General features: G+C 36.3%; 1 protein-coding gene across 1 annotated transcript in view; it reads left to right on the top strand.

Annotated features, from left to right (window-relative positions):
* Positions 1-18950, top strand: part of SPTA1 (spectrin, alpha, erythrocytic 1) — an 80317-nt gene that overhangs the window by 55222 nt on the left and 6145 nt on the right. Inside the window, exons 40-47 of the mRNA XM_011957162.1 lie at positions 6230-6328; positions 7041-7209; positions 7812-7888; positions 12551-12760; positions 15109-15405; positions 16235-16347; positions 17519-17536; positions 17987-18038. Of these exons, the coding sequence (XP_011812552.1) occupies positions 6230-6328; positions 7041-7209; positions 7812-7888; positions 12551-12760; positions 15109-15405; positions 16235-16347; positions 17519-17536; positions 17987-18038 (1035 nt within the window). The remainder of the gene's footprint in view (positions 1-6229; positions 6329-7040; positions 7210-7811; positions 7889-12550; positions 12761-15108; positions 15406-16234; positions 16348-17518; positions 17537-17986; positions 18039-18950) is intronic.

Raw genomic sequence — 18950 nt, 5'->3', positions numbered from 1 at the left:
TACATAATCCCATACTTCTTGCAGGCTTTGTTCATTTCTTTTTCTTCTTTTTTCTTTTGGTTTCTCTTCTCGCTTCATTTCATTCATTTGATCCAACTTTCTTATTTTTTAAGACTAAACGGTATTTTGTTGTATGAGTATGCCACATTTTTTTCATCCTTTCATCTGTTGATGGACATTTAGGTTGTGTCCATATCTTGGGTATTGTTAATAATGCTGCAGTGAACATAAGCATGCTAATATCTCATTGAAATCATTATTTCCTTATCCTTTTGGATAAATATCCAGAAATAGAATTGCTGGACCATAGGTAGTTTTATTTTAAATGTTTTGAAGAATATTCATATTGTTTTCCATAACAGCTGTGCCATTTTGCATTCCCACTAACATTGTGAAAGGGTTTCAATTTCTGCATATCCTCACTAACACTGGTCTTTTATATTTTTGTTAATAGCCATCCCGACAGGTGTGAACTGATATCTCATTGTGGTTTACTCTGCATTTTCCTAATAGTTAACAATGTGAAGCATCTTTTCATATACCTGAGGGGCATTTACATGCCTTTTTAGGGAAATTTCTATCAAACTTCTTAGCTCATTTTTATTATTTTTAAATTTATTTCTTTCAATAGTTTTTTTAGGTTCAGGTGGTTTTGGTTATATGAATAAGTTCTTTAGTGGTGATATCTAAATTTCTGGTACACCTATCACTCGAGCAGTGTACACTATATCCAATATGTAGTCTTTTATCCCTGACCCATTTCCCACCCTTTCCCTCTATTCCTCTAAGTCCATTATATCATTTTAATGCCTTTTCATCCTCATAGCTTAGCTCCTATTTATAAGTGAGAACATAAGACATTTGCTTTTCCTTTCCTGAGTTACTTCACTTAGAGTGGCCCCCCAACTCCATCCAGGTCACTGCAAACACCATTATTTTGCTTCGTCTCATGGCTGAGTACTATTCCATGATATATATATTACCACATTTTCTTTATCCACTCATTAATTGGGCAGTAAGTTGGTTGATTATTTTTGTAATTGCGAATTGTACTGCTATAAACACAAGTATGCATGTGTCTTTTTCATAAATGACTTCTTTTCCTTTGGGTAGGTACCCAGCAGTGGGATTGCTTAATTGAATGGTAGTTCTACTTTTAGTTCTTTAAGGAATGTCCATACTGTTTTTTATAGTGGTTGTGCTAGCTTACATTTTCACCAGCAGTGTGAGAGTGTTCCCTGTTTACCACATCCACACCAGCATCTATTATTTTTTGACTTTTTATTATGGCCATTATTTCAGGAGCAAGGGGATATCCCATTGTGGTTTTAATTTGCATGTCTCTGATAATTAGTGATATTGAACACTTTTTTCATGTTTGTTTTTAGCCCAATTTTAAAATCAAGTTAGTAGGGATTTTTTACTTTTATTTTTATTTTTTATTTACTTTTTAGTATTGAGTTATATTCATTCCTTATGTATTTTAGAGATTAGCCCCTTATTAGAAAAGTCATTTATAAGTATTAACTCTCATTCTGTGGGTTGCCTTTCCACTCTGTTGATTGTTTCCTTTGCTGTGCAGAAGTTTTAGCTTTATATACTCCCACTTGTTTATTTTTTCTTTTTGTTGCCTGTGCTTTTAGTGTCGTATCTATGTAATCATTGCCAACACCAATATAGTGAAGATTTCACCCTATGTTTTCTTTCAGGAGTTCTTCAGTTTCAAGACTTACATTTAAGTCTTTAAACAATTTTGAGTTGATTCTTGGTTATGGTATAAGGGTCTTATTTCATTATTCTGCAAGTGAAAAGCAGTTTTCCCAGCACTGTTTGTTAAAGAAGCTGTCTATTCTCCATTGTATATTTTTTAGCACCTTTATCAAAGACCAGTTAACTACATATACATGGATTTATTTCTGGACTCTCTATTCTGTTTCATTCATCTATGTCTGTTTTTATACCAGTACCATACTCTTAATTATTGTAGCTTTTTAATGCATTTTAAAGTCAGGAAGTATGATTCCTTCAGCTTTGTTCTTCTTTGTCAAGATTGATTTGACTATTTGTGGCCTTTTCTGATTCCATGTAAATTTTACTGATTTTTCTATTTCTGTAAAAAATGTCATTGGGATTTTAATAGGGATTTCATTGACTTTGTACATCACTTTGGGTAGTATTCACATTTTTTAACAATATTAAATCTTCTAATCCATGAACACAGAAAGTTTTTCCATTTGTTTGCGGCTTCCTTAATTTCTTTTATCAATGTTTTATAGTTTTCAGTGTATGAGCTTTTCACCTCCTTGGTTACATTTATTTTTATATAGTTTATTCTTTTTGATGTGATTGTAAAAGGAATTATTTTCTTAATTTCTTTTTCAGATAGTTTATTGTTTACAATTTCTAAACCGACTTTTATGTTTTGAGTTTTATTCTGTAACTTTGCTGATTGGTTTACTAGTTCTAACAGTTTTTTATGGAGTGTTCAGAGTTGTCTGTATTTAAGATTATGTAACTTTCAAACAAAGACAATTTTACTTCTTCCTTTCTTATTTACATGCCTTTCACTAGGACTTTCAGTACTGTGTTGAATAGAAATAGTGAGAGTGAGCATCTTTGCCTTGTTCATAAACTTAAAGGAAAAGCTTTTAGTTTCACCATTAAATATGAGTTTTTTTGTTTTGTTTTGTTTTGTTTTGTTTTTTAAACAACAGACATTTATTATCTCATAGTTTCCCTAGGTCAGGAGTACAAAAACAGCTTAGCTAGTTACTACTATGTTTACGGTTTCACGATGTTGCTATCATGGTGTTGATTGGGCTGCATTACAATCTGGGGTTTCAACTGAGGAAGAATCCATTTCCAAGCTGACTCAAATTGCTATCAGAATTTATTTTTGTGGCTGTGGTACTAGGGGCTTCAGGTTCCTGCTGGCTGTTGGCTGGAGGCTTCCCTGATATTCTAGAGCTCACAATTCCTAGAGGTGATCCATTATTTATTGAGACCTCTTGCAGTTTCTTGCCACGTGAGCTTTCCCAGTGTGGCCATTTGCTTCATTAAGCCAGAAAGGAGAGCCACTAGAGTTAGTCTGGTAGCAAGATGAAGTCTTATGTGACATAACAAAGAATAACATAACATAACATAACATAACATAACATAACAAGTGAAACCCCATCATATTTGTCATATTCTATTAGTTATAAATAAGTCACAGGTCCTGTCCACACTCCGGGGGAGGGTATTTTACAAGGACTGAACAGCAAGGAGTGGGTACCATGGGGGCTTCTCCAGTGTCTGTCTGTCACAAGACAGTTCCCAGAAACAATAGCACTGTACTTCCTCTATAACCCATTGGCTAGAGCTGAGCCATACATTGTTGGAAAATGTAGTCGTTCTTTCTGCATGCTTTTATTGTAGAGGAAGGGGAGACTAAATATTGAAAGACAACTAGCAGACTGCCTTTCAATCAGAGATCTTCCAAGCAAAAATTTTGTAACAATTAGGTGAGATGAACACAACAGCACCTGGCAATCTCAGAGGTGGTCAAAAGATGTCCTATGATTATAGCTACTACATTTATTATTATATTTAGTATTATTAATAGAATAGAAACTAAATTTCCTTTAAAAAGAGAAGAGTTTGAATAGAAAATTATGTTCATTTCATTTTTACACTAAAATGTAAGTCTTAAGTAACTCAATTATATCTTACAGTTAATACTTTTATTCTTATAAACATGACCAATCTGATGATCCCATATTTTTAAAAATATCACTTACCTACATATCTCTCTGCAAATTTCATAGCATTTTCTCATGTTTTATTCTCAATTCATTCCTCTGAAGTGTCCATTGTTCTCATTTACTAGGTGAGGTGAAGCAATCAGCCCAAAGTTAAGTAACTAGTAGTGGCATAACCAGAGCTGGGTCCCAGGTCATGCAACTCTACACAGATTCCACTAAAGTATACCGTCGAGAAATTGATTTCATTGAAGAACAAAAATGTGAATATATTAAGCATTTAGACAAATATTTGATGTTGGTCACACTCCAGAAACGAGGCAATATCCAGATAATTGATGACTTTCCATTTTGTCTCTTTCTGCTTGCTGTGCTTAATGTAGTCCCAACCAAAAGAAAAAAAAAAACAAAATTGTTGCCCCCCAGGATAGATAGGTATAAATAAAAAATAATTCTATTACCACCCCAAATCCTTTAACCCAGTTTACATTTGTTTTCTTCTGCTGTAAGTACAAAGCTATTACAAGTTTTAGAACTCTAGAGCGTCTCTGCTAACCTTAGCAGATTGTTGTAGGGCTCTACCCTGATCAACAATAGAATCTAAATTCGTAATTTATATATAATAAAGTCTAAATGTGGGCTTTTCATACATGTGCTTTATCACTTCGGAGTAAGATCCTTCTGTTCTTCATTTGTTGATGGTTTTTATCATGGAAGAGTGCTGAATTCTGTCCATTTCCTTTCGGAATCTGTTGAGATGATTATTTGGTTCTATCTTTTATTGTGTCAATGTGTTGTATCACATTTATTGATCTGCATATGTTGGACCATCCTTGCATCCCAGGGATAAATTTTGCTTGTTTGTGGTAAATAATCATTTTAATGTGCTGCTGGATTCAATATCCTAGTATTTTGTTGAGGAGTTTTGCATGTATATTCAATAAGGATATTAAGGATATTAGCTCCTCTATATATATTTAGATAGATAGATAGATAGATAGATAGATAGATAGACAGATAGAGATATAGTTTGTCTCTCTTGATAGATAGACATATCTACCTATCTATCTATCTATCTATCTATCGAGAGAATTATTGCCTGGCTTTGGTATCAGGGTAATGCTGACTTTGTGAAGGTGTTTAGAAATGTTCCGTCCTCTTAAATTTTTGAAACAGTTTGAGAAGAATTGGCATTAATTATTTAAATGTTTGATTTAATTCATCAGTGAAGCCATCTGGTCTTGGGATTTTCTTTGTTGAGAGGTTTATTTCTTATTCGGTCTCCATACTAGTTATAAGTCTGTTTGGACTTTCTTCATGATTTAGTCTTGGTAAGTTGTCTGTTTCTAGGGATTTATCTATTTTCTCTAGATATTCTAGTTTGTTGGCATATAATTGTTTGTAACCATTTCTTGTGATCTCTTTTATTTCTTTGACATCAGTTCTGATGTTTCTTCTTTTATTTTTGCATTTATTATTTGAAAATAGAAGGTGAAGATGTTGAAGAGACTTTACTTCATGCAGTATATATATATAAAAACATGATTCATTCAGGCATTCACTCATACAAAGTCAATCACCTTTTCAATATTCATTTACAGTTTCTTCAAAAACTGAAATGTAATACAGTCATAATATACAATGTAGTCCATCTTGCTTTACAATGAGTAACCATCTTATTTTAGTGCCTCAACACAATGAACTGAAAGTTCTTTTATTTTCAAAAGGGATTTTGAAAAAGTATAATAGTCATAGAAATTCTGTTTCTTCCTTTAGCCTGAGTTACTATGTTACATAGTAACAAAAAAAAAAAAAAAAAAATGGACAGAGTGCTGTTATGACAAGAGGGAAGTGAAGGCAGTAGTGGGAGCAGTGGCAGTGGTGGGTGGTCCTGGTGGTGGTGATTATGGATTTATTTAGATATTTCTCTGGAAAGTACAACAGAAGACAAAGTACCACTCTTTGTGCTTCAGCCACACTTCTCTTTTCATTCTGCCAGCTACACAGACATCATGTTTCCAGAAAGCAATCAGAGAACTTTTAGAGTAATAGTCAATGGAAGCTCCATGTTCCCCTTGACTTCTCTCTGGGATCAGGGATTAGTTTAGGATGTTCTTTCTACTAATTTTTTTTCTGCTGGACACATTGTTTCACTGAATTAGATAAATCTCAATATGGAGGAATCTTTATATATGACCTCAGTCAAAACCCTTATTCCAAAATCAAAATAAGATTACAGTCACGTAATAAATTAGAAAGAGTGTCACTTGTATATCTTTGACTCTTTTTTCCAGTAAGTTGCACTCATTGACAAGTGAGACTTTGAGAAAGCAATTGAGTATAGTTGTTCCAGAAAAAGTGAGCATTCACCTAGTCTGCCAATGTCATTGAATCAACCCTAGGGAATAGTATCACAGAGAGTCTGAATATGAGTGAAAATAGATTTTCCAGCTTTGGATATCTTGATTCTTACTGACTCATTTATGCAGAGCTTGCTAATGAAGCATGAAGCTTTGGAAAACGACTTTGCTGTCCATGAGACCCGAGTTCAAAATGTGTGTGCACAAGGAGAAGACATCCTAAATAAGGTGAGCTAGTTCAGGAATTCCAGCTCAAACTTCCATTCTCCAAAAGGGACTGGCCCAAATATAGAAATGCTAAGATTATATGCAGAGAGCAGTGCTAAGATCATATGCAGAACTTTAACAATCTCTTCTAAACTGCCTTTTGTTGTTGTCGTAGTTAGCAAATAATTATCTACTCAATTGCTGTAATTTTTTTTTCAAATTCTTATACATACATATTTCAGTTTTCCTTAAATCTTTTGTTGACATTTTGTTGTCCCATGCAGAACATGGTGTTTATAAAAGTCTTATCACTATCTTTGGCCATAGAATATTATAATAATTTGAAGAAGTTGCTTTCTAAGCCTCGAGGAAAACAACACTGAAACCTCTTTTAAATTTGAGAATCGTTTCTTTGTTTAAATGTAGTTTTTAATAAATCTTCATTGATCTAACTGCTACACAAAGACCATTAAACAGAGGTGACTCCCTACCTCCTAGAAACTTACACTAAGAAGGTCACACTTACACAGACAAACATGAGAAGATCATCCAAATGTTGGAAATGGAAATGACCTTCTTGGACATGAATGAATAATAAAATAATTACACTAGACCAGAGGACTGTGGTTATATATTTGAAATGAGAGAGATGAGTGCTTTCTATTGGTACTAAAGGATTCACGTTCCTAGCCCTGCACATTCATAAATATATTTGTCTCTCCCCTTCTCACAGGTGTTGCAGGAGGAAAGTCAGAACAAAGAGATTTCTTCCAAGATAGAGGCTTTGAATGAAAAGACCCCTTCTCTGGCCAAGGCAATAGCTGCTTGGAAGTTGCAATTGAAAAATGATTATGACTTTCAGGAATTCAACTGGAAGGCTGATGTGGTAGAGTCTTGGATAGGTATGATGTGTCAGGTGCAGAGTCATTGGGTTTGAGAATTCCTAATAAATCCCATGTGTAGAATGGTCTCTGGGACTTTTACTGTGTGAAAGGAGGTGTTTCCATCACTACTCATTCCTATCCTTTCTGGACAGAATTACACTCACATTTGTGCACACACATACACACACACAAATTGAGAAAGAGATAGATATGATGATGCAGTAATTATATACCATAATCCGGAGAACACGTTTTTGGGGAATGGGAGATTTTGTGTGTGATATTCAGAAAGGGAAAGCCATAGCAAAATGTTCTAAGAAATAATCTAAAATGTTTGTTTGATTTACTTACAATTCATATCTAATCTATGATTTTTCTCTCTCTTTTTTTTTCTATGAAGTACTCAAAAGCTCTCATGACCCTAGCTCTGTTTCATTAAGTTTTATCCTGCCTAAGTAGAAAAACGATTCATTGGTCCCACTGCTCACATATTCCAATGAATCATCAACTTTGAGAGTCAAGAAGCTTTCTTGTTGTGTATTGTAAATATTCCTTTTCTGCTTACAAGGACTCAAAAAGGACCAAATGTCTTTCTCTTATTAATTATTTTTGCCTTTTAGCTGATAAGGAGACAAGCCTAAAGACCAATGGTAATGGTGCAGACCTTGGTGACTTCCTCACTCTCCTGGCAAAACAGGTAAGACTGATAGATGTTAGGTAAGCCTAAGACCTGTTTCACACAGAAGCTCATCCTCCATGATTATTTGTGAATTGTGGGATTTTATTGTCTGTAGCCTCTGTAAGATTTTCCCTTCTTAATATTTATAATTTCCTAATTATTATTTTTTTCCCTCTCTCTCATGAATTGTGCTACTGGGTTTTCATCATTTTTGTTTTTTAGAGAACCAACATTCAGCTTTTTAATTTTTCTCTGGGTTTTTGTGTGTGTGTGTGTGTGTGTGTGTGTATTCTATTCCATTAAAAGCTTTTTATATTATTATCTTTTTTTACTTTATTTGGAATTACTTTAATGTTTTCTTTTAATTTCTTGAGATGTACAATTAGATTATCAAAATTTTAGCCTTTCATCTTTTCTAACATATCAATTTTAAATAAATGTTTTTCCCAAGGCAAAGTTTTAGTCGCATTCTGCAAATTTTGTTATTTCTTTTATCATTCAGTTAATTTTTTTTGAAATTTCTTATTTGGTTTATTCTATTATCTATTTATTATTTGGTAGTGTATTATTTGATTTCAAATATTTGGGACTTTTCTCTTTATATTTTTGACATTTATATCTAGTTTGATTCCACTGTATTTTAAAAATATATTCTATATTTTTCAGAAATTTGATTGATATCTAGTAACAGTCTATTCTGTTGTATATTGTACGTACGTTTGAAAAGAATGTGTATTTTGCAGTGGTTTATATTACCAACCAGATTTTCATTTTTAATCATGTTGTTTGAATACTTCATTATTTTTATAAATTTTGAGGATAGGCTAAAAGTTGTGTTGACATTTTGAACTGTCAAATCATCTTGACGAACTGATATTTTTAATTATAAAATCTTCCTCTTTATCTTGAATTACATTTCTTGATTTAAAGTCTACTTTTTCAGGTACCAGTATACTGCACCAACATTTTTTTTTTTTTAGTGTCTGCAGAAATGTTTATTTCCACATTTTAGGGCTTTTTAAAACATTTTTGTCTCCATATTTTGTATGTGTCTTTTGTAAATATTATATAGTTGGCTATTACTTTACCTAATTTGATAATTTTATGGAAAAAGTGAGTCTGTTTACATTTAAAGTATTATAATTAACTCATGAACTTTGGTTTAAAGCTTTAACTAAACACCCTCTGCCATCCAACCCCCTACTTTTTGGTCAGGGATTGAAATGATCCAGGACACAGTTTCGGTCTCTTTGAAGACTCACCTTTTTTTTTCACTTTGCCCCCTGTGGCCTTTCAGGCATTTCAGTGGAGGCCTTTTAACCAGGGCTGCTCCTACCTGATGGGTCCTGAAGTAAGCCCTGTGTCACTACTGAAAATTCTACCTAGGATTTTACATTTTTAGCTACCATTTCTGCTTGGCTTCTAGACTTGTGTCTTATACAGTTTTGGCATCTAAAATGCTTTGAGGGGAAAAGACAACAGAATATTGACTACTTTTCTGTAGTTTCCTTATTATAGCCCCTCAAATTCTGGCTGTCACAGTTCCTCATTATGCCAAGTTATGTCTCTTTAACGCCATGAGATTTTCAAATGCTCTGAGCAATGCTTACTCCTCACCCTCTAATATTTCAATGTATAAGAACTTGTACAGCTTACACTTTAAAGGGAAATGTAGAGAGACTTATTTTGACTTCAGTGATGTTCCCTTCTGTCTGGAATTTTAGACCCTTGAGTTGTAGTTACCTATGTTTCATTCTGATTCATTTCAAGCAACTGATTTTTTGTACCTTTATCTAGCCATTAATAAAGTTGCCCAATTAGACAAATACAAGCCACTGTATCAAAACTGAAAGGGAAAATTCCCGAATTTTGTGTGATTTTTGATATGAATGTTTCTGCAAAAAACTTATTTGTATAATTGGCACATCTAGGAGGTCTTTTGTTAGTGCACTTCCAAGGTCCCTACAGTGCACTGCTACTAATTAGAACAAAGAATATAATAAGTAATATAAGAAAGTTTCGGAAAGGTGTGTGCTGTAGGAAAGATTTAGTTTTCATTGTGAAAATTTAGAATGTCATATCATATTCCAGTATTTCCTTGTATTAATATATTAGTCCATTCTCATGCTGCTGATGAAGAGATACCCAAGACTGGGTAATTTATAAAGAATAGAGGTTTAATTGACTCACAGTTCAGAATGGCTGGAGAGGCCTCAGGAAAATTACAATCATGGCAGAAGGGGAAACAAACACTTCCTTCTTCACATGGTGGTAGGAAGGAGCAATGCCAACCCAAAGGTGGAAAAGCACATTATAAAACCATCAGATCTCTTGAGAACTCACTCACTATCATAAGAAAAGCATGCGAGTAACTGCCCTCGTGATTAAGTTATCTTCCACTGAGTTCCTCCCATGATATGTGGGGACTATGGGAACTACAATTCAAGATGATGAACTACAAATCAAGAGATTTAGGTGGGGACACAGCCAAACCATATCATTCCACCCCTGGCCCCTCCCAAATCTCATGTCATCACATTTAAAAACACAATTATGCCCTTCCAACAGTCTACCAAAGCCTTAACTCATTCCAGAATTAACTCAAAAGTCTAAGTCCAAAGTCTCATCTGAAATAAGGTAAGTCCCTCTGTCCATGAGTCTGTAAAATCAAAAACAAGTTAGTTACTTCCTAAATACAATGAGAGTACAGGCTTTGAGTAAATACACTAATTCCAAATGGGATAAATTGGCCATAACAAAGGGCTACAGGCCTCATACAAGTCTGAAATCCAATAGGACTGTCATTAAACCTTAAAGTTCCAAAATGATCTCTTTTGACTCCATGTCCCACATCCAGGGCACATTGATGCAAAGGGTGGGCTCCCATGGCCTTGGGCAGCTCCACGCCTGTGGCTTTGCAGGGTACAGCCTCCCTCATAGGTGCTTTCATGGGCTGGCATTGCGTGTCTACAGCCTTTCCAGGTCCATGTTGCAAGCTGTTGGTGGATCTACCATTTTGGAGTCTGGAGGACACTAGGCAGTACCCCAGTGAGGACTCTGTGTGGGGTGAGGGACCTCCAATCCCACTTTTCCCTTTTGTGCTGCCCTAGCAGAGGTTCTTCGTGAGAACTCTGCCCCTGCAGCAGACTTCTGCCTGGACATGTAAGTGTTTCCGTACATCCTCTGAAATCTACAAAGCTCCCAAACCTCAATTCTTGACTTCTGTGTACATGGAGGCTCAATGCCACATGGAAGGTGCCAAGGCTTGGGGCTTGCACCCTCTGAAGCCATGGTCTGAGTTGTACCTTGGCACCTTTTAGCTACGGCTAGAACAGCTGAATGCAGAGCACCAAATAACTAGGCTGCACAAATCAGGGAGCCCTGGGCCCGGCCCAGGAAATGATTTTTCCCTACTTAGCCTTCCAGCCTGTGATGGGAGGGGTTACCTTGAAGGTCTCTGACATGCCCTGAAGACATTCCTCCCCCGCCACCCTTTGTCTTGATGATTAACATTCAGTTACTTGTTACTTATGCAAATTTCTGCAGCTGGCTCGAATTTCTCCCCAGTAAATGGGCTTTGCTTTTCTATTGCATCATCAGGCTGCAAAATTTCCAAACTTTTATGTTCTGCTTCCTCTTGCATGCTTTGCTCTTAGAAATTTCTTCTGCCAGATATGCTAAATAATCTCTCTCAAGTTCAAAGTTCCACAGATCTCTAGGGCAGGGACCAAATGCTTCCAGTCTCTTTGCTAAAGCCTAGCAGGAAAGGCCTTTTTTCCAGTTCCCAACAAGTTCCTCATCTCCGTCTGAGACCACCACAGCCTGAACTTCATCGTTCATATCACTATCAGCAATTTGGTCAAAGCCATTCAACAAGTCTCCAGGAAGTCCCAAATTTTCCCACATCTTCCTATCTTCTGAGCTCTCCACATCTCTAGGAAGTTCCAAACCTTCACACATGTTTCTGTCTTTCTCTGAGCCCACCAAACTCTTCCAACCCCTACCTGTTACCCAGTTCCAAAGTCACTTCCACATGTTCAGGTATCTTTACAGTAGCACCTCACTCTCTGCTGTACCAATGTACTGCATTAGTCTGTTCTCACACTGCTAATAAAGATATACCCAAGACTGGGTAATTTATAAAGAATAGAGGTTTAACTGACACATTTTATCATGGCTGGGGAGGCCTCAGGAAACTTATAATCATGGCAGAGGGGGAAACAAACACATCCTTCTTCATAAGGCAGTGGAAAGAAGTGTTGAGCAAAAGGGGAAAAAACCCCTTATAAAACCATCAGATCATGTGACAACTCACTCACTATCACAAGAACGCATGAGAGTAACTGCCCGCATGATTCAATTACCTCCCACTGGCTCCCCCGCACGACATGTCGGGACTATGGGAACTACAATTCAAGATGAGATTTGGGTGGGGACACAGTCAAACCAAACCATATCAATTAATTTTATATCTAGCATAAAGTCTAACTGTAAAATATACATAAACGGGAGCTTTCAGCCCCAAATGTTTGCTTACATCTCTAAGTTATATTTCCTTTTTCTTAATCATCATCTTAATTCTTGCCTAACCTTATCTATGATTAAAATCTGGTGGAACCCAGATGTGAATGATCCTTGCACCATTTGCCTGTTCATGGCCTCTCTCCTGATGTTTCTCAGGACACTCTGGATGCCAGTTTGCAGAGTTTCCAGCAAGAGAGACTTCCTGAGATCACTGACCTGAAGGACCAATTGATTGCTGCTCAACACAGCCAGTCTAAAGCCATTGAAGAGCGTTATGCCGCCCTGCTGAAGCGCTGGGAGCAGTTGCTGGAAGCCTCGGCAGTCCACAGACAGAAATTGCTGGAGAAACAGCTGCCTCTAGAGAAGGTTTAAAAAAATTATGAAACACGATCAGTTCTCTGTTACCTGTATATTAGCTATGAAATTCAGAAACAGACACTGGAAACTCTGTTTGGATAATAGATAAACCTTTTATTGCATTGAAAGATGTCAGGAAGACATTCTTACTGAGCAAAAAGTAGATTGAAAAGAAGCTTTAAAAAAATGTTTTCAGCATGACTGATTAGTTGCATCACTAACTTGAGATGGAAGCCAAGCAAATATAGTGGAAGAGGTATATGGAACAAGGGGATGGGAGGGCTTTGTATAAGGTAGAATTAAAACTGTCAGGCAAAAGTCAAGTTTGTCCCTGTGCTTTTCCTAACCCAAATAAAAGGAGCACTGGACAAGTTGTCATAAAACATGTTCTCACCTTATATCAAGCTTTCCTAGGTTGAAGACCTTGTAAGAGTCACTTAATATCCCTAAACCTTGATATCCCCATTTAGAAAATAGAGTAGTATCACCATTCTATTCTGCCTTTCTGTTATTACTATTAAAAAAGATAATGAATCAAAAGTGCAATATAGACCCCTAAGTTCCATATAAATATGTAATCAAAATGTTCCTTCAAATATTGGCTGCTAAGGCATTGGATATTGATCATAAAAATATCAATACTAGAAGGAGGCCAGGCACGGTGGCCCACACCTATAATCCCAGCACTTTGAGAGGCTGAGGAGAGCAGATCACGAGATCAGGAGATTGAGACCATCCTGGCTAACACCATGAAACCCCGTCTCTACTAAAAATACAAAAAATTAGCCGGGCATGGTGGCAGGTGCCTGTAGTCCCAGCTACTCAGGAGGCTGAGGTAGGAGAATAGCATGAACCCAGGAGATGGAGCTTGCAGTGAGCCCAGATTGCGGCCACTATACTCCAGCCTGGGTGACAGAGCAAGACTCCATCTGAAAAAATAAATAAATGAAAGGAAATCAGAATGGTCAATGGTCAGTGGAATTACTGAGCACTCCTAGACCCTAAGAATCATTATACTTGGTAGTGAATTAAGTCAAGGAGTTAAGGAATTTAGGAAATAACACAAGAGTAAAAGTCAAGTTAGATTCTTAGTTAATTTCTACACTTTTGAAAAACGCAGGCCTACATCAAATAAATCTTAGGTGAAAAATTAAATCAATTAAGTGGGCAATTTTACACATATATGTGCATTCTGCATAGGAAGCTCCTTCATATTTTTAATCTTTTTTAAAAAAATTTTTCAAACTGCAAGGAGTTTTATTTTTTGATTACAAAATATAAAGTATTCACTCAATCTATAATATTATGAAAACGATATGAAATACTTTATAGGTTTCTGTGTCCTTTCCATGTAGAGGTCATGTTAATTTTCTCTGTATTGATCTATTTTGGCATATAGATTGCTGAAATGAGTACAGGATCAGATGTAATGGTTTAATAACTTTGAAATCCTCCCTCCATTTGGGCCAGTTTTCTTCTTTTTAATTCTTGTATTTGGGAAGGAAAAATTTATTTTTATGTTTGCTCAAGACAAACCTCTTTAGCAGTACAATCTGCTGACCCAAAATCTGTGATGTATTTTAAGTATAAAAGTATTTTTGATCACTTGCTGTTTGAAAAAAACATGCTTTTTCTGTCATTCAGTAATACAGAAAATTCGGAGCTATTCAGAGCATTTGGATAATGCCAGACAGTAATACAATGATACATATATTTGTGCTAATGATTCAGGTTAGAGGGTAGAAAATGAGTTCAAGCAGTGGTTTGAAAAGTTTCGGGCATGAAATGAGGCCTGAACAAGGTTTAAAAGGAAGGTAGGAGAATGACCTAGGCTTGTCAAAGAGAAGTCAGCTCAGTGTGGTCTACAGAAGCTTGTAGGATAAAAAGATAAAGTAGATAAAGGAGATAACAGATTTTCTTGGTTTGTTTATTCAATCATTATTTCATCCATTCATTCAATGCCTTTTTTTTTTTTTTTTTTTCATGTTTACTTCCTGCCAGGCAGAACTGGAGCATAGACTTTAGAATAAGAAATCATATAATTGGAAACTACCTTTGCTACTTTTGGAATTTTAAAACTGAAATAATTTCAGAAATCATTCGACCTCGCTCATTTGTAAATGATGGAAGATTTAAACAGTTTCACACAATGAGAAAATGCCAGAACCAAGGCTCGTTCTGCTAACTCACATGTTCAACCATCAAAGTACACAGTCCCTATTGGTTTTAGCTCTGCCATTTTAGATTGCTGGCCCTGCAGATATTTACAGACAGGCATTATTTTTATCCTCAATCTTCTCTTCTGCTGAGAGGCTTTATCAGGAAAGATGGTAGTGTCTTTTTTTTGCTCTCTGCAGGCTGAGGACCTGTTCATGGAATTTGCACATAAGGCTTCAGCTTTCAACAACTGGTGTGAAAAGGCAGAAGAAAACTTGTCAGAGCCTGTGCACTGTGTCTCCCTGAATGAAATTCGGCAGCTGCAGAAAGACCATGAGGACTTCTTAGCCTCCTTGGCTGGGGCTCAAGCAGACTTTAAATGTTTGCTGGAGCTAGACCAGCAGATTAAGGCCTTAGGTGTGCCTTCTAGCCCTTATACCTGGTTAACAGTGGAGGTGCTGGAAAGGACCTGGAAACATCTATCTGACATCATTGAGGTAACCTGGAACATGGCAGAAACTTCCTTTGGCTACAGTGAACATAACCACTTTATTATCTAAGTAAAGAGACTTTTGAGATAGAAGGAGTACTATTAATAATTATACTGGGACAGCAAGCATGAAACATGACAGTCTAAGAAAAACTGGAAAATATGTTTATAGTAGGTATACCCTATGCCCCATAATTTGGTTTCCTGCTTCTGAGTGTTGAACAATGATTCTGAGAAGCAAACAGATGCCCCGAGACATGGTTCTAATGATGAGCTATGAAAAGTTCATGAGGCTTGTACATGTATTCAGAGTTGACATATCCCCCTCATTCAGGGCATTTTCTTTTTTAGATACACCTCCAAAAGTGCCTTGCTACATATGTATTTTTAACTTTTGTCTGTGTATAATAATGTTCATTACTAAAACTATGAAACATAAAATATATAATAGAAAACTAACCATAATGTCACTATTTTTAGATAGTAACTGTTGTTTCTAAGTGTAGCAAGCCCTTAAGGCTGCTTTTGTGTTCATTTAAATTAAATTTCCCCAAAAAAATTACAAAGAGGGGAGGTTTGCCTTTATTACTAGCATACTTATTACAAGACTTGGCCTTAGAGGAGCCTGCAAGTAGTTTTGGGAAATACATGAGCTATCTTTACATTTTAGAGGTAACAGGTGGACTGCATAAAATATGAGCACACAGGCACATATCTCTGGAAGATATGTTAGATTTGAAAGAGGAAAGATATGCACCTGAGCCTACAAACCAATTCTCTTATGGCAAATAAAGGCCTTCAGTGTCAGTCACGTTGTCTGTGATTTGGGGTTTTAGGAACGGGAGCAGGAGCTGCAAAAGGAAGAGGCAAGACAGGTCAAGAACTTTGAGATGTGTCAGGAGTTTGAACAGAATGCCAGTGCCTTCCTTCAGTGGATCCTGGAAACCAGGTGTGCTGTGCTACATCCCAAACCATGACCCTTACACCACCTCCATTTGCCTTAGGGATGAAATATGTGTTTGAAGGGAAGAGGAGAGACTCTGACAGCATGTATTCTGCCCTAAAATCACCAAATCTTGCCTATGCTTTATATTTGGAGTTGACTGTTTTCTGAATCAATCCTTGGTAAAACAAGAAATGACAATTTCATCCTTCTGCTTATTTTGTACACTTCTGTATTCTCTCCTTGATACTCTCACCTTTCTTTCTGTTGCCTGTAATTTCAGTCCAAAATAATAACAATTTCTTATGTTTGCATGCCACACTGCACTTTACAGAGTACTTCCATATCCATTACCTCACCTAACTGTCAGAGCAACCTTGAAAAGCGTACAGAGCAGATCTTATTAGCTCTGTTTCCAAGTGTGGAAAGTTCAAGTAGATAAATTTACTTGCTCAAGGTCACATATGTATTTACTGGCACAACCAGAAGCAGAACCTTCTATGAATACCTCCTATGAAGCCATGCTGTTGTGTACCTACTAAAGTTCTAATGAGAATCAAGTGAGATAATTTATGTTAACTGTACTTATTAGTAGCAAACTGTTCTGCACCTGAAGATAACGTACGTCACATCTTCTGGGGTAAATGATCTAGAAAAAGGAGACTTAGAAGATGTAATATGTTAGAATACATGGTCAAAGTTGGTAGATGGTATCCAGTAGGTGGGTCAAAACTGTGGTCTTCTGAGAGTTAATGTGGTGGTTTAGACAATTCATGATATACACTTTTCTACATACTCACTGACAATGATGAATGAACAAAAAGAAATCCTATACCATGTCTAAACCATCTGACAGAAGGCAGAGAAGACACAGAACACCCTTCTCTTACTCTTTTCTGGGTGACTTCATCACATCCTGGCTGTATGTGTCCAATACCAAACATATTCCTTGACATTGGTGCTCATTGTCCTGAAGCAAAGAGCTTTATGGGAGACTGTTCTTCTCAGAGTGAGAGAGGCCTTGGGAACCAGTGGCTGGACAGGTTCATGTTTTGTGGCAACAAAAGATTTAAAATGTTTCATAAATCTGAGGAAATGAGATAGTTAAAGTAATCCATTTTAACATATCATCTCCTTTTTCTCTCATGTGATTCCTGTTCCGGACCTCCATGTCCAGGGCTTACTTTCTGGATGGGTCAGTATTTTATGTTATCATCATGTTTGTTTTATTATATTATTCTGGAAGAATTCATTAAAAAGGACTTAGTGCTGAGGCATCTTCATTCCATTGTAATCTGGTAGTATGGAAATAAATATGTGGAGTGAGAAGGGAAAACTCATTATATTTCATTCTACCCTTATACTTCACTAGATGGAATCTTGCCTACATTGCTTAAGTGCATATTTAAGAAGAATAATTAAGAGGGGTACATGAAAGCCTTCTCCTAGTCAGAGAACAACCAGGGAACGTCTTCCCTTCTCATCAGTCTGGCAAGGTTGTGAAAATTTGGCTCTGTGAAACTTTGCTTCATGGAAGCCACATAACCTTGGAGAAGTTGAAACAGAGGAGCTTTGAGTTGGTATGCATGTATGAAATATTGACCTGTGATGTGATACATAATGTTTTCCTTTGGTTCTTAACTAGATCATTGCTCAAGGAAACAGGAACTCTGGAATCCCAGCTGGAAGCAAATAAAGTAAGTATTGTTTTTCGTTAGCTGAAGATATTGTCAAAATTATAAAGAGTGTAAAAATAATCACTCAAGGGCAGCCCAGGAGATACTTTTAGGTATTTATCATCTAAAGTCCATTTTAACCATAGGCCACCACATCATGAATATAAACCTCAGTCTACTTAAATCTCTGAATTTCAATTTCTGCATCTACACAATAGAATTAGTACCCATTGTAGACTCACTGTTTGCCCTGAAGAAAGAATTTCATGGGAGACTCTGATCTGCCCAGAGTGGGAGAGGCTTTGGGAGCAGTAACTGGATGGGTTCGTGTTTTGTGGCTACAAAGGATTTAGAACATAATGATGAAGTGAAGGAGCAAATGTAAAAGTGCCTAACACTGGCAAATTTCTGATATTATATGATGTAGTAAGATGATACAATTGAATCTAATCATCTCTTGACAATTGAGCGAAGTAATGGGTTAGAGCAGTATTTCTCAATTTTTTTTTTTTACTCTCATTCTTGCAGCAGAAAAAAAAACTAATTATATTTAATTATTTTTCTAACAAAAAAATGAAATACTAAAGAATGCGATGTCAGCTAGTTTTGACCGTAATCTCACCTGAGTTAAAGTGAGTTTGTCGAGATATGACTGATAAAGAATTGCACCTTTAATGTGGACAGTTTGATGAGTTTAGACAATTGGATGAGTTTGTGCAAAATGATACCATCGTGTATGTGACCCTTTGTAATCTGGTTTCTGCTTAATTGTTTTCCCTTTCACTTCCTGTTACCGTCTTCCTACTTTATGCATTAGGTATTAGCAAAATATGTTTTTTCAAGTTCCTTTGCGCACAGACTTGCCTTTGCCTGAAACACTTAGGCTTTCCTTTGGTCACTTGATGAGTTCCTTTTTTTTTTATCAAAAAGACA

Source organism: Colobus angolensis, unplaced genomic scaffold (assembly GCF_000951035.1).
Source record: "Colobus angolensis palliatus isolate OR3802 unplaced genomic scaffold, Cang.pa_1.0 Scaffold439, whole genome shotgun sequence".
NCBI classification, from domain to species: domain Eukaryota; kingdom Metazoa; phylum Chordata; class Mammalia; order Primates; family Cercopithecidae; genus Colobus; species Colobus angolensis.
The sequence above is the reverse complement of the archived record's forward strand: the minus strand, read 5'-3'. Positions and strand labels throughout refer to the sequence as shown.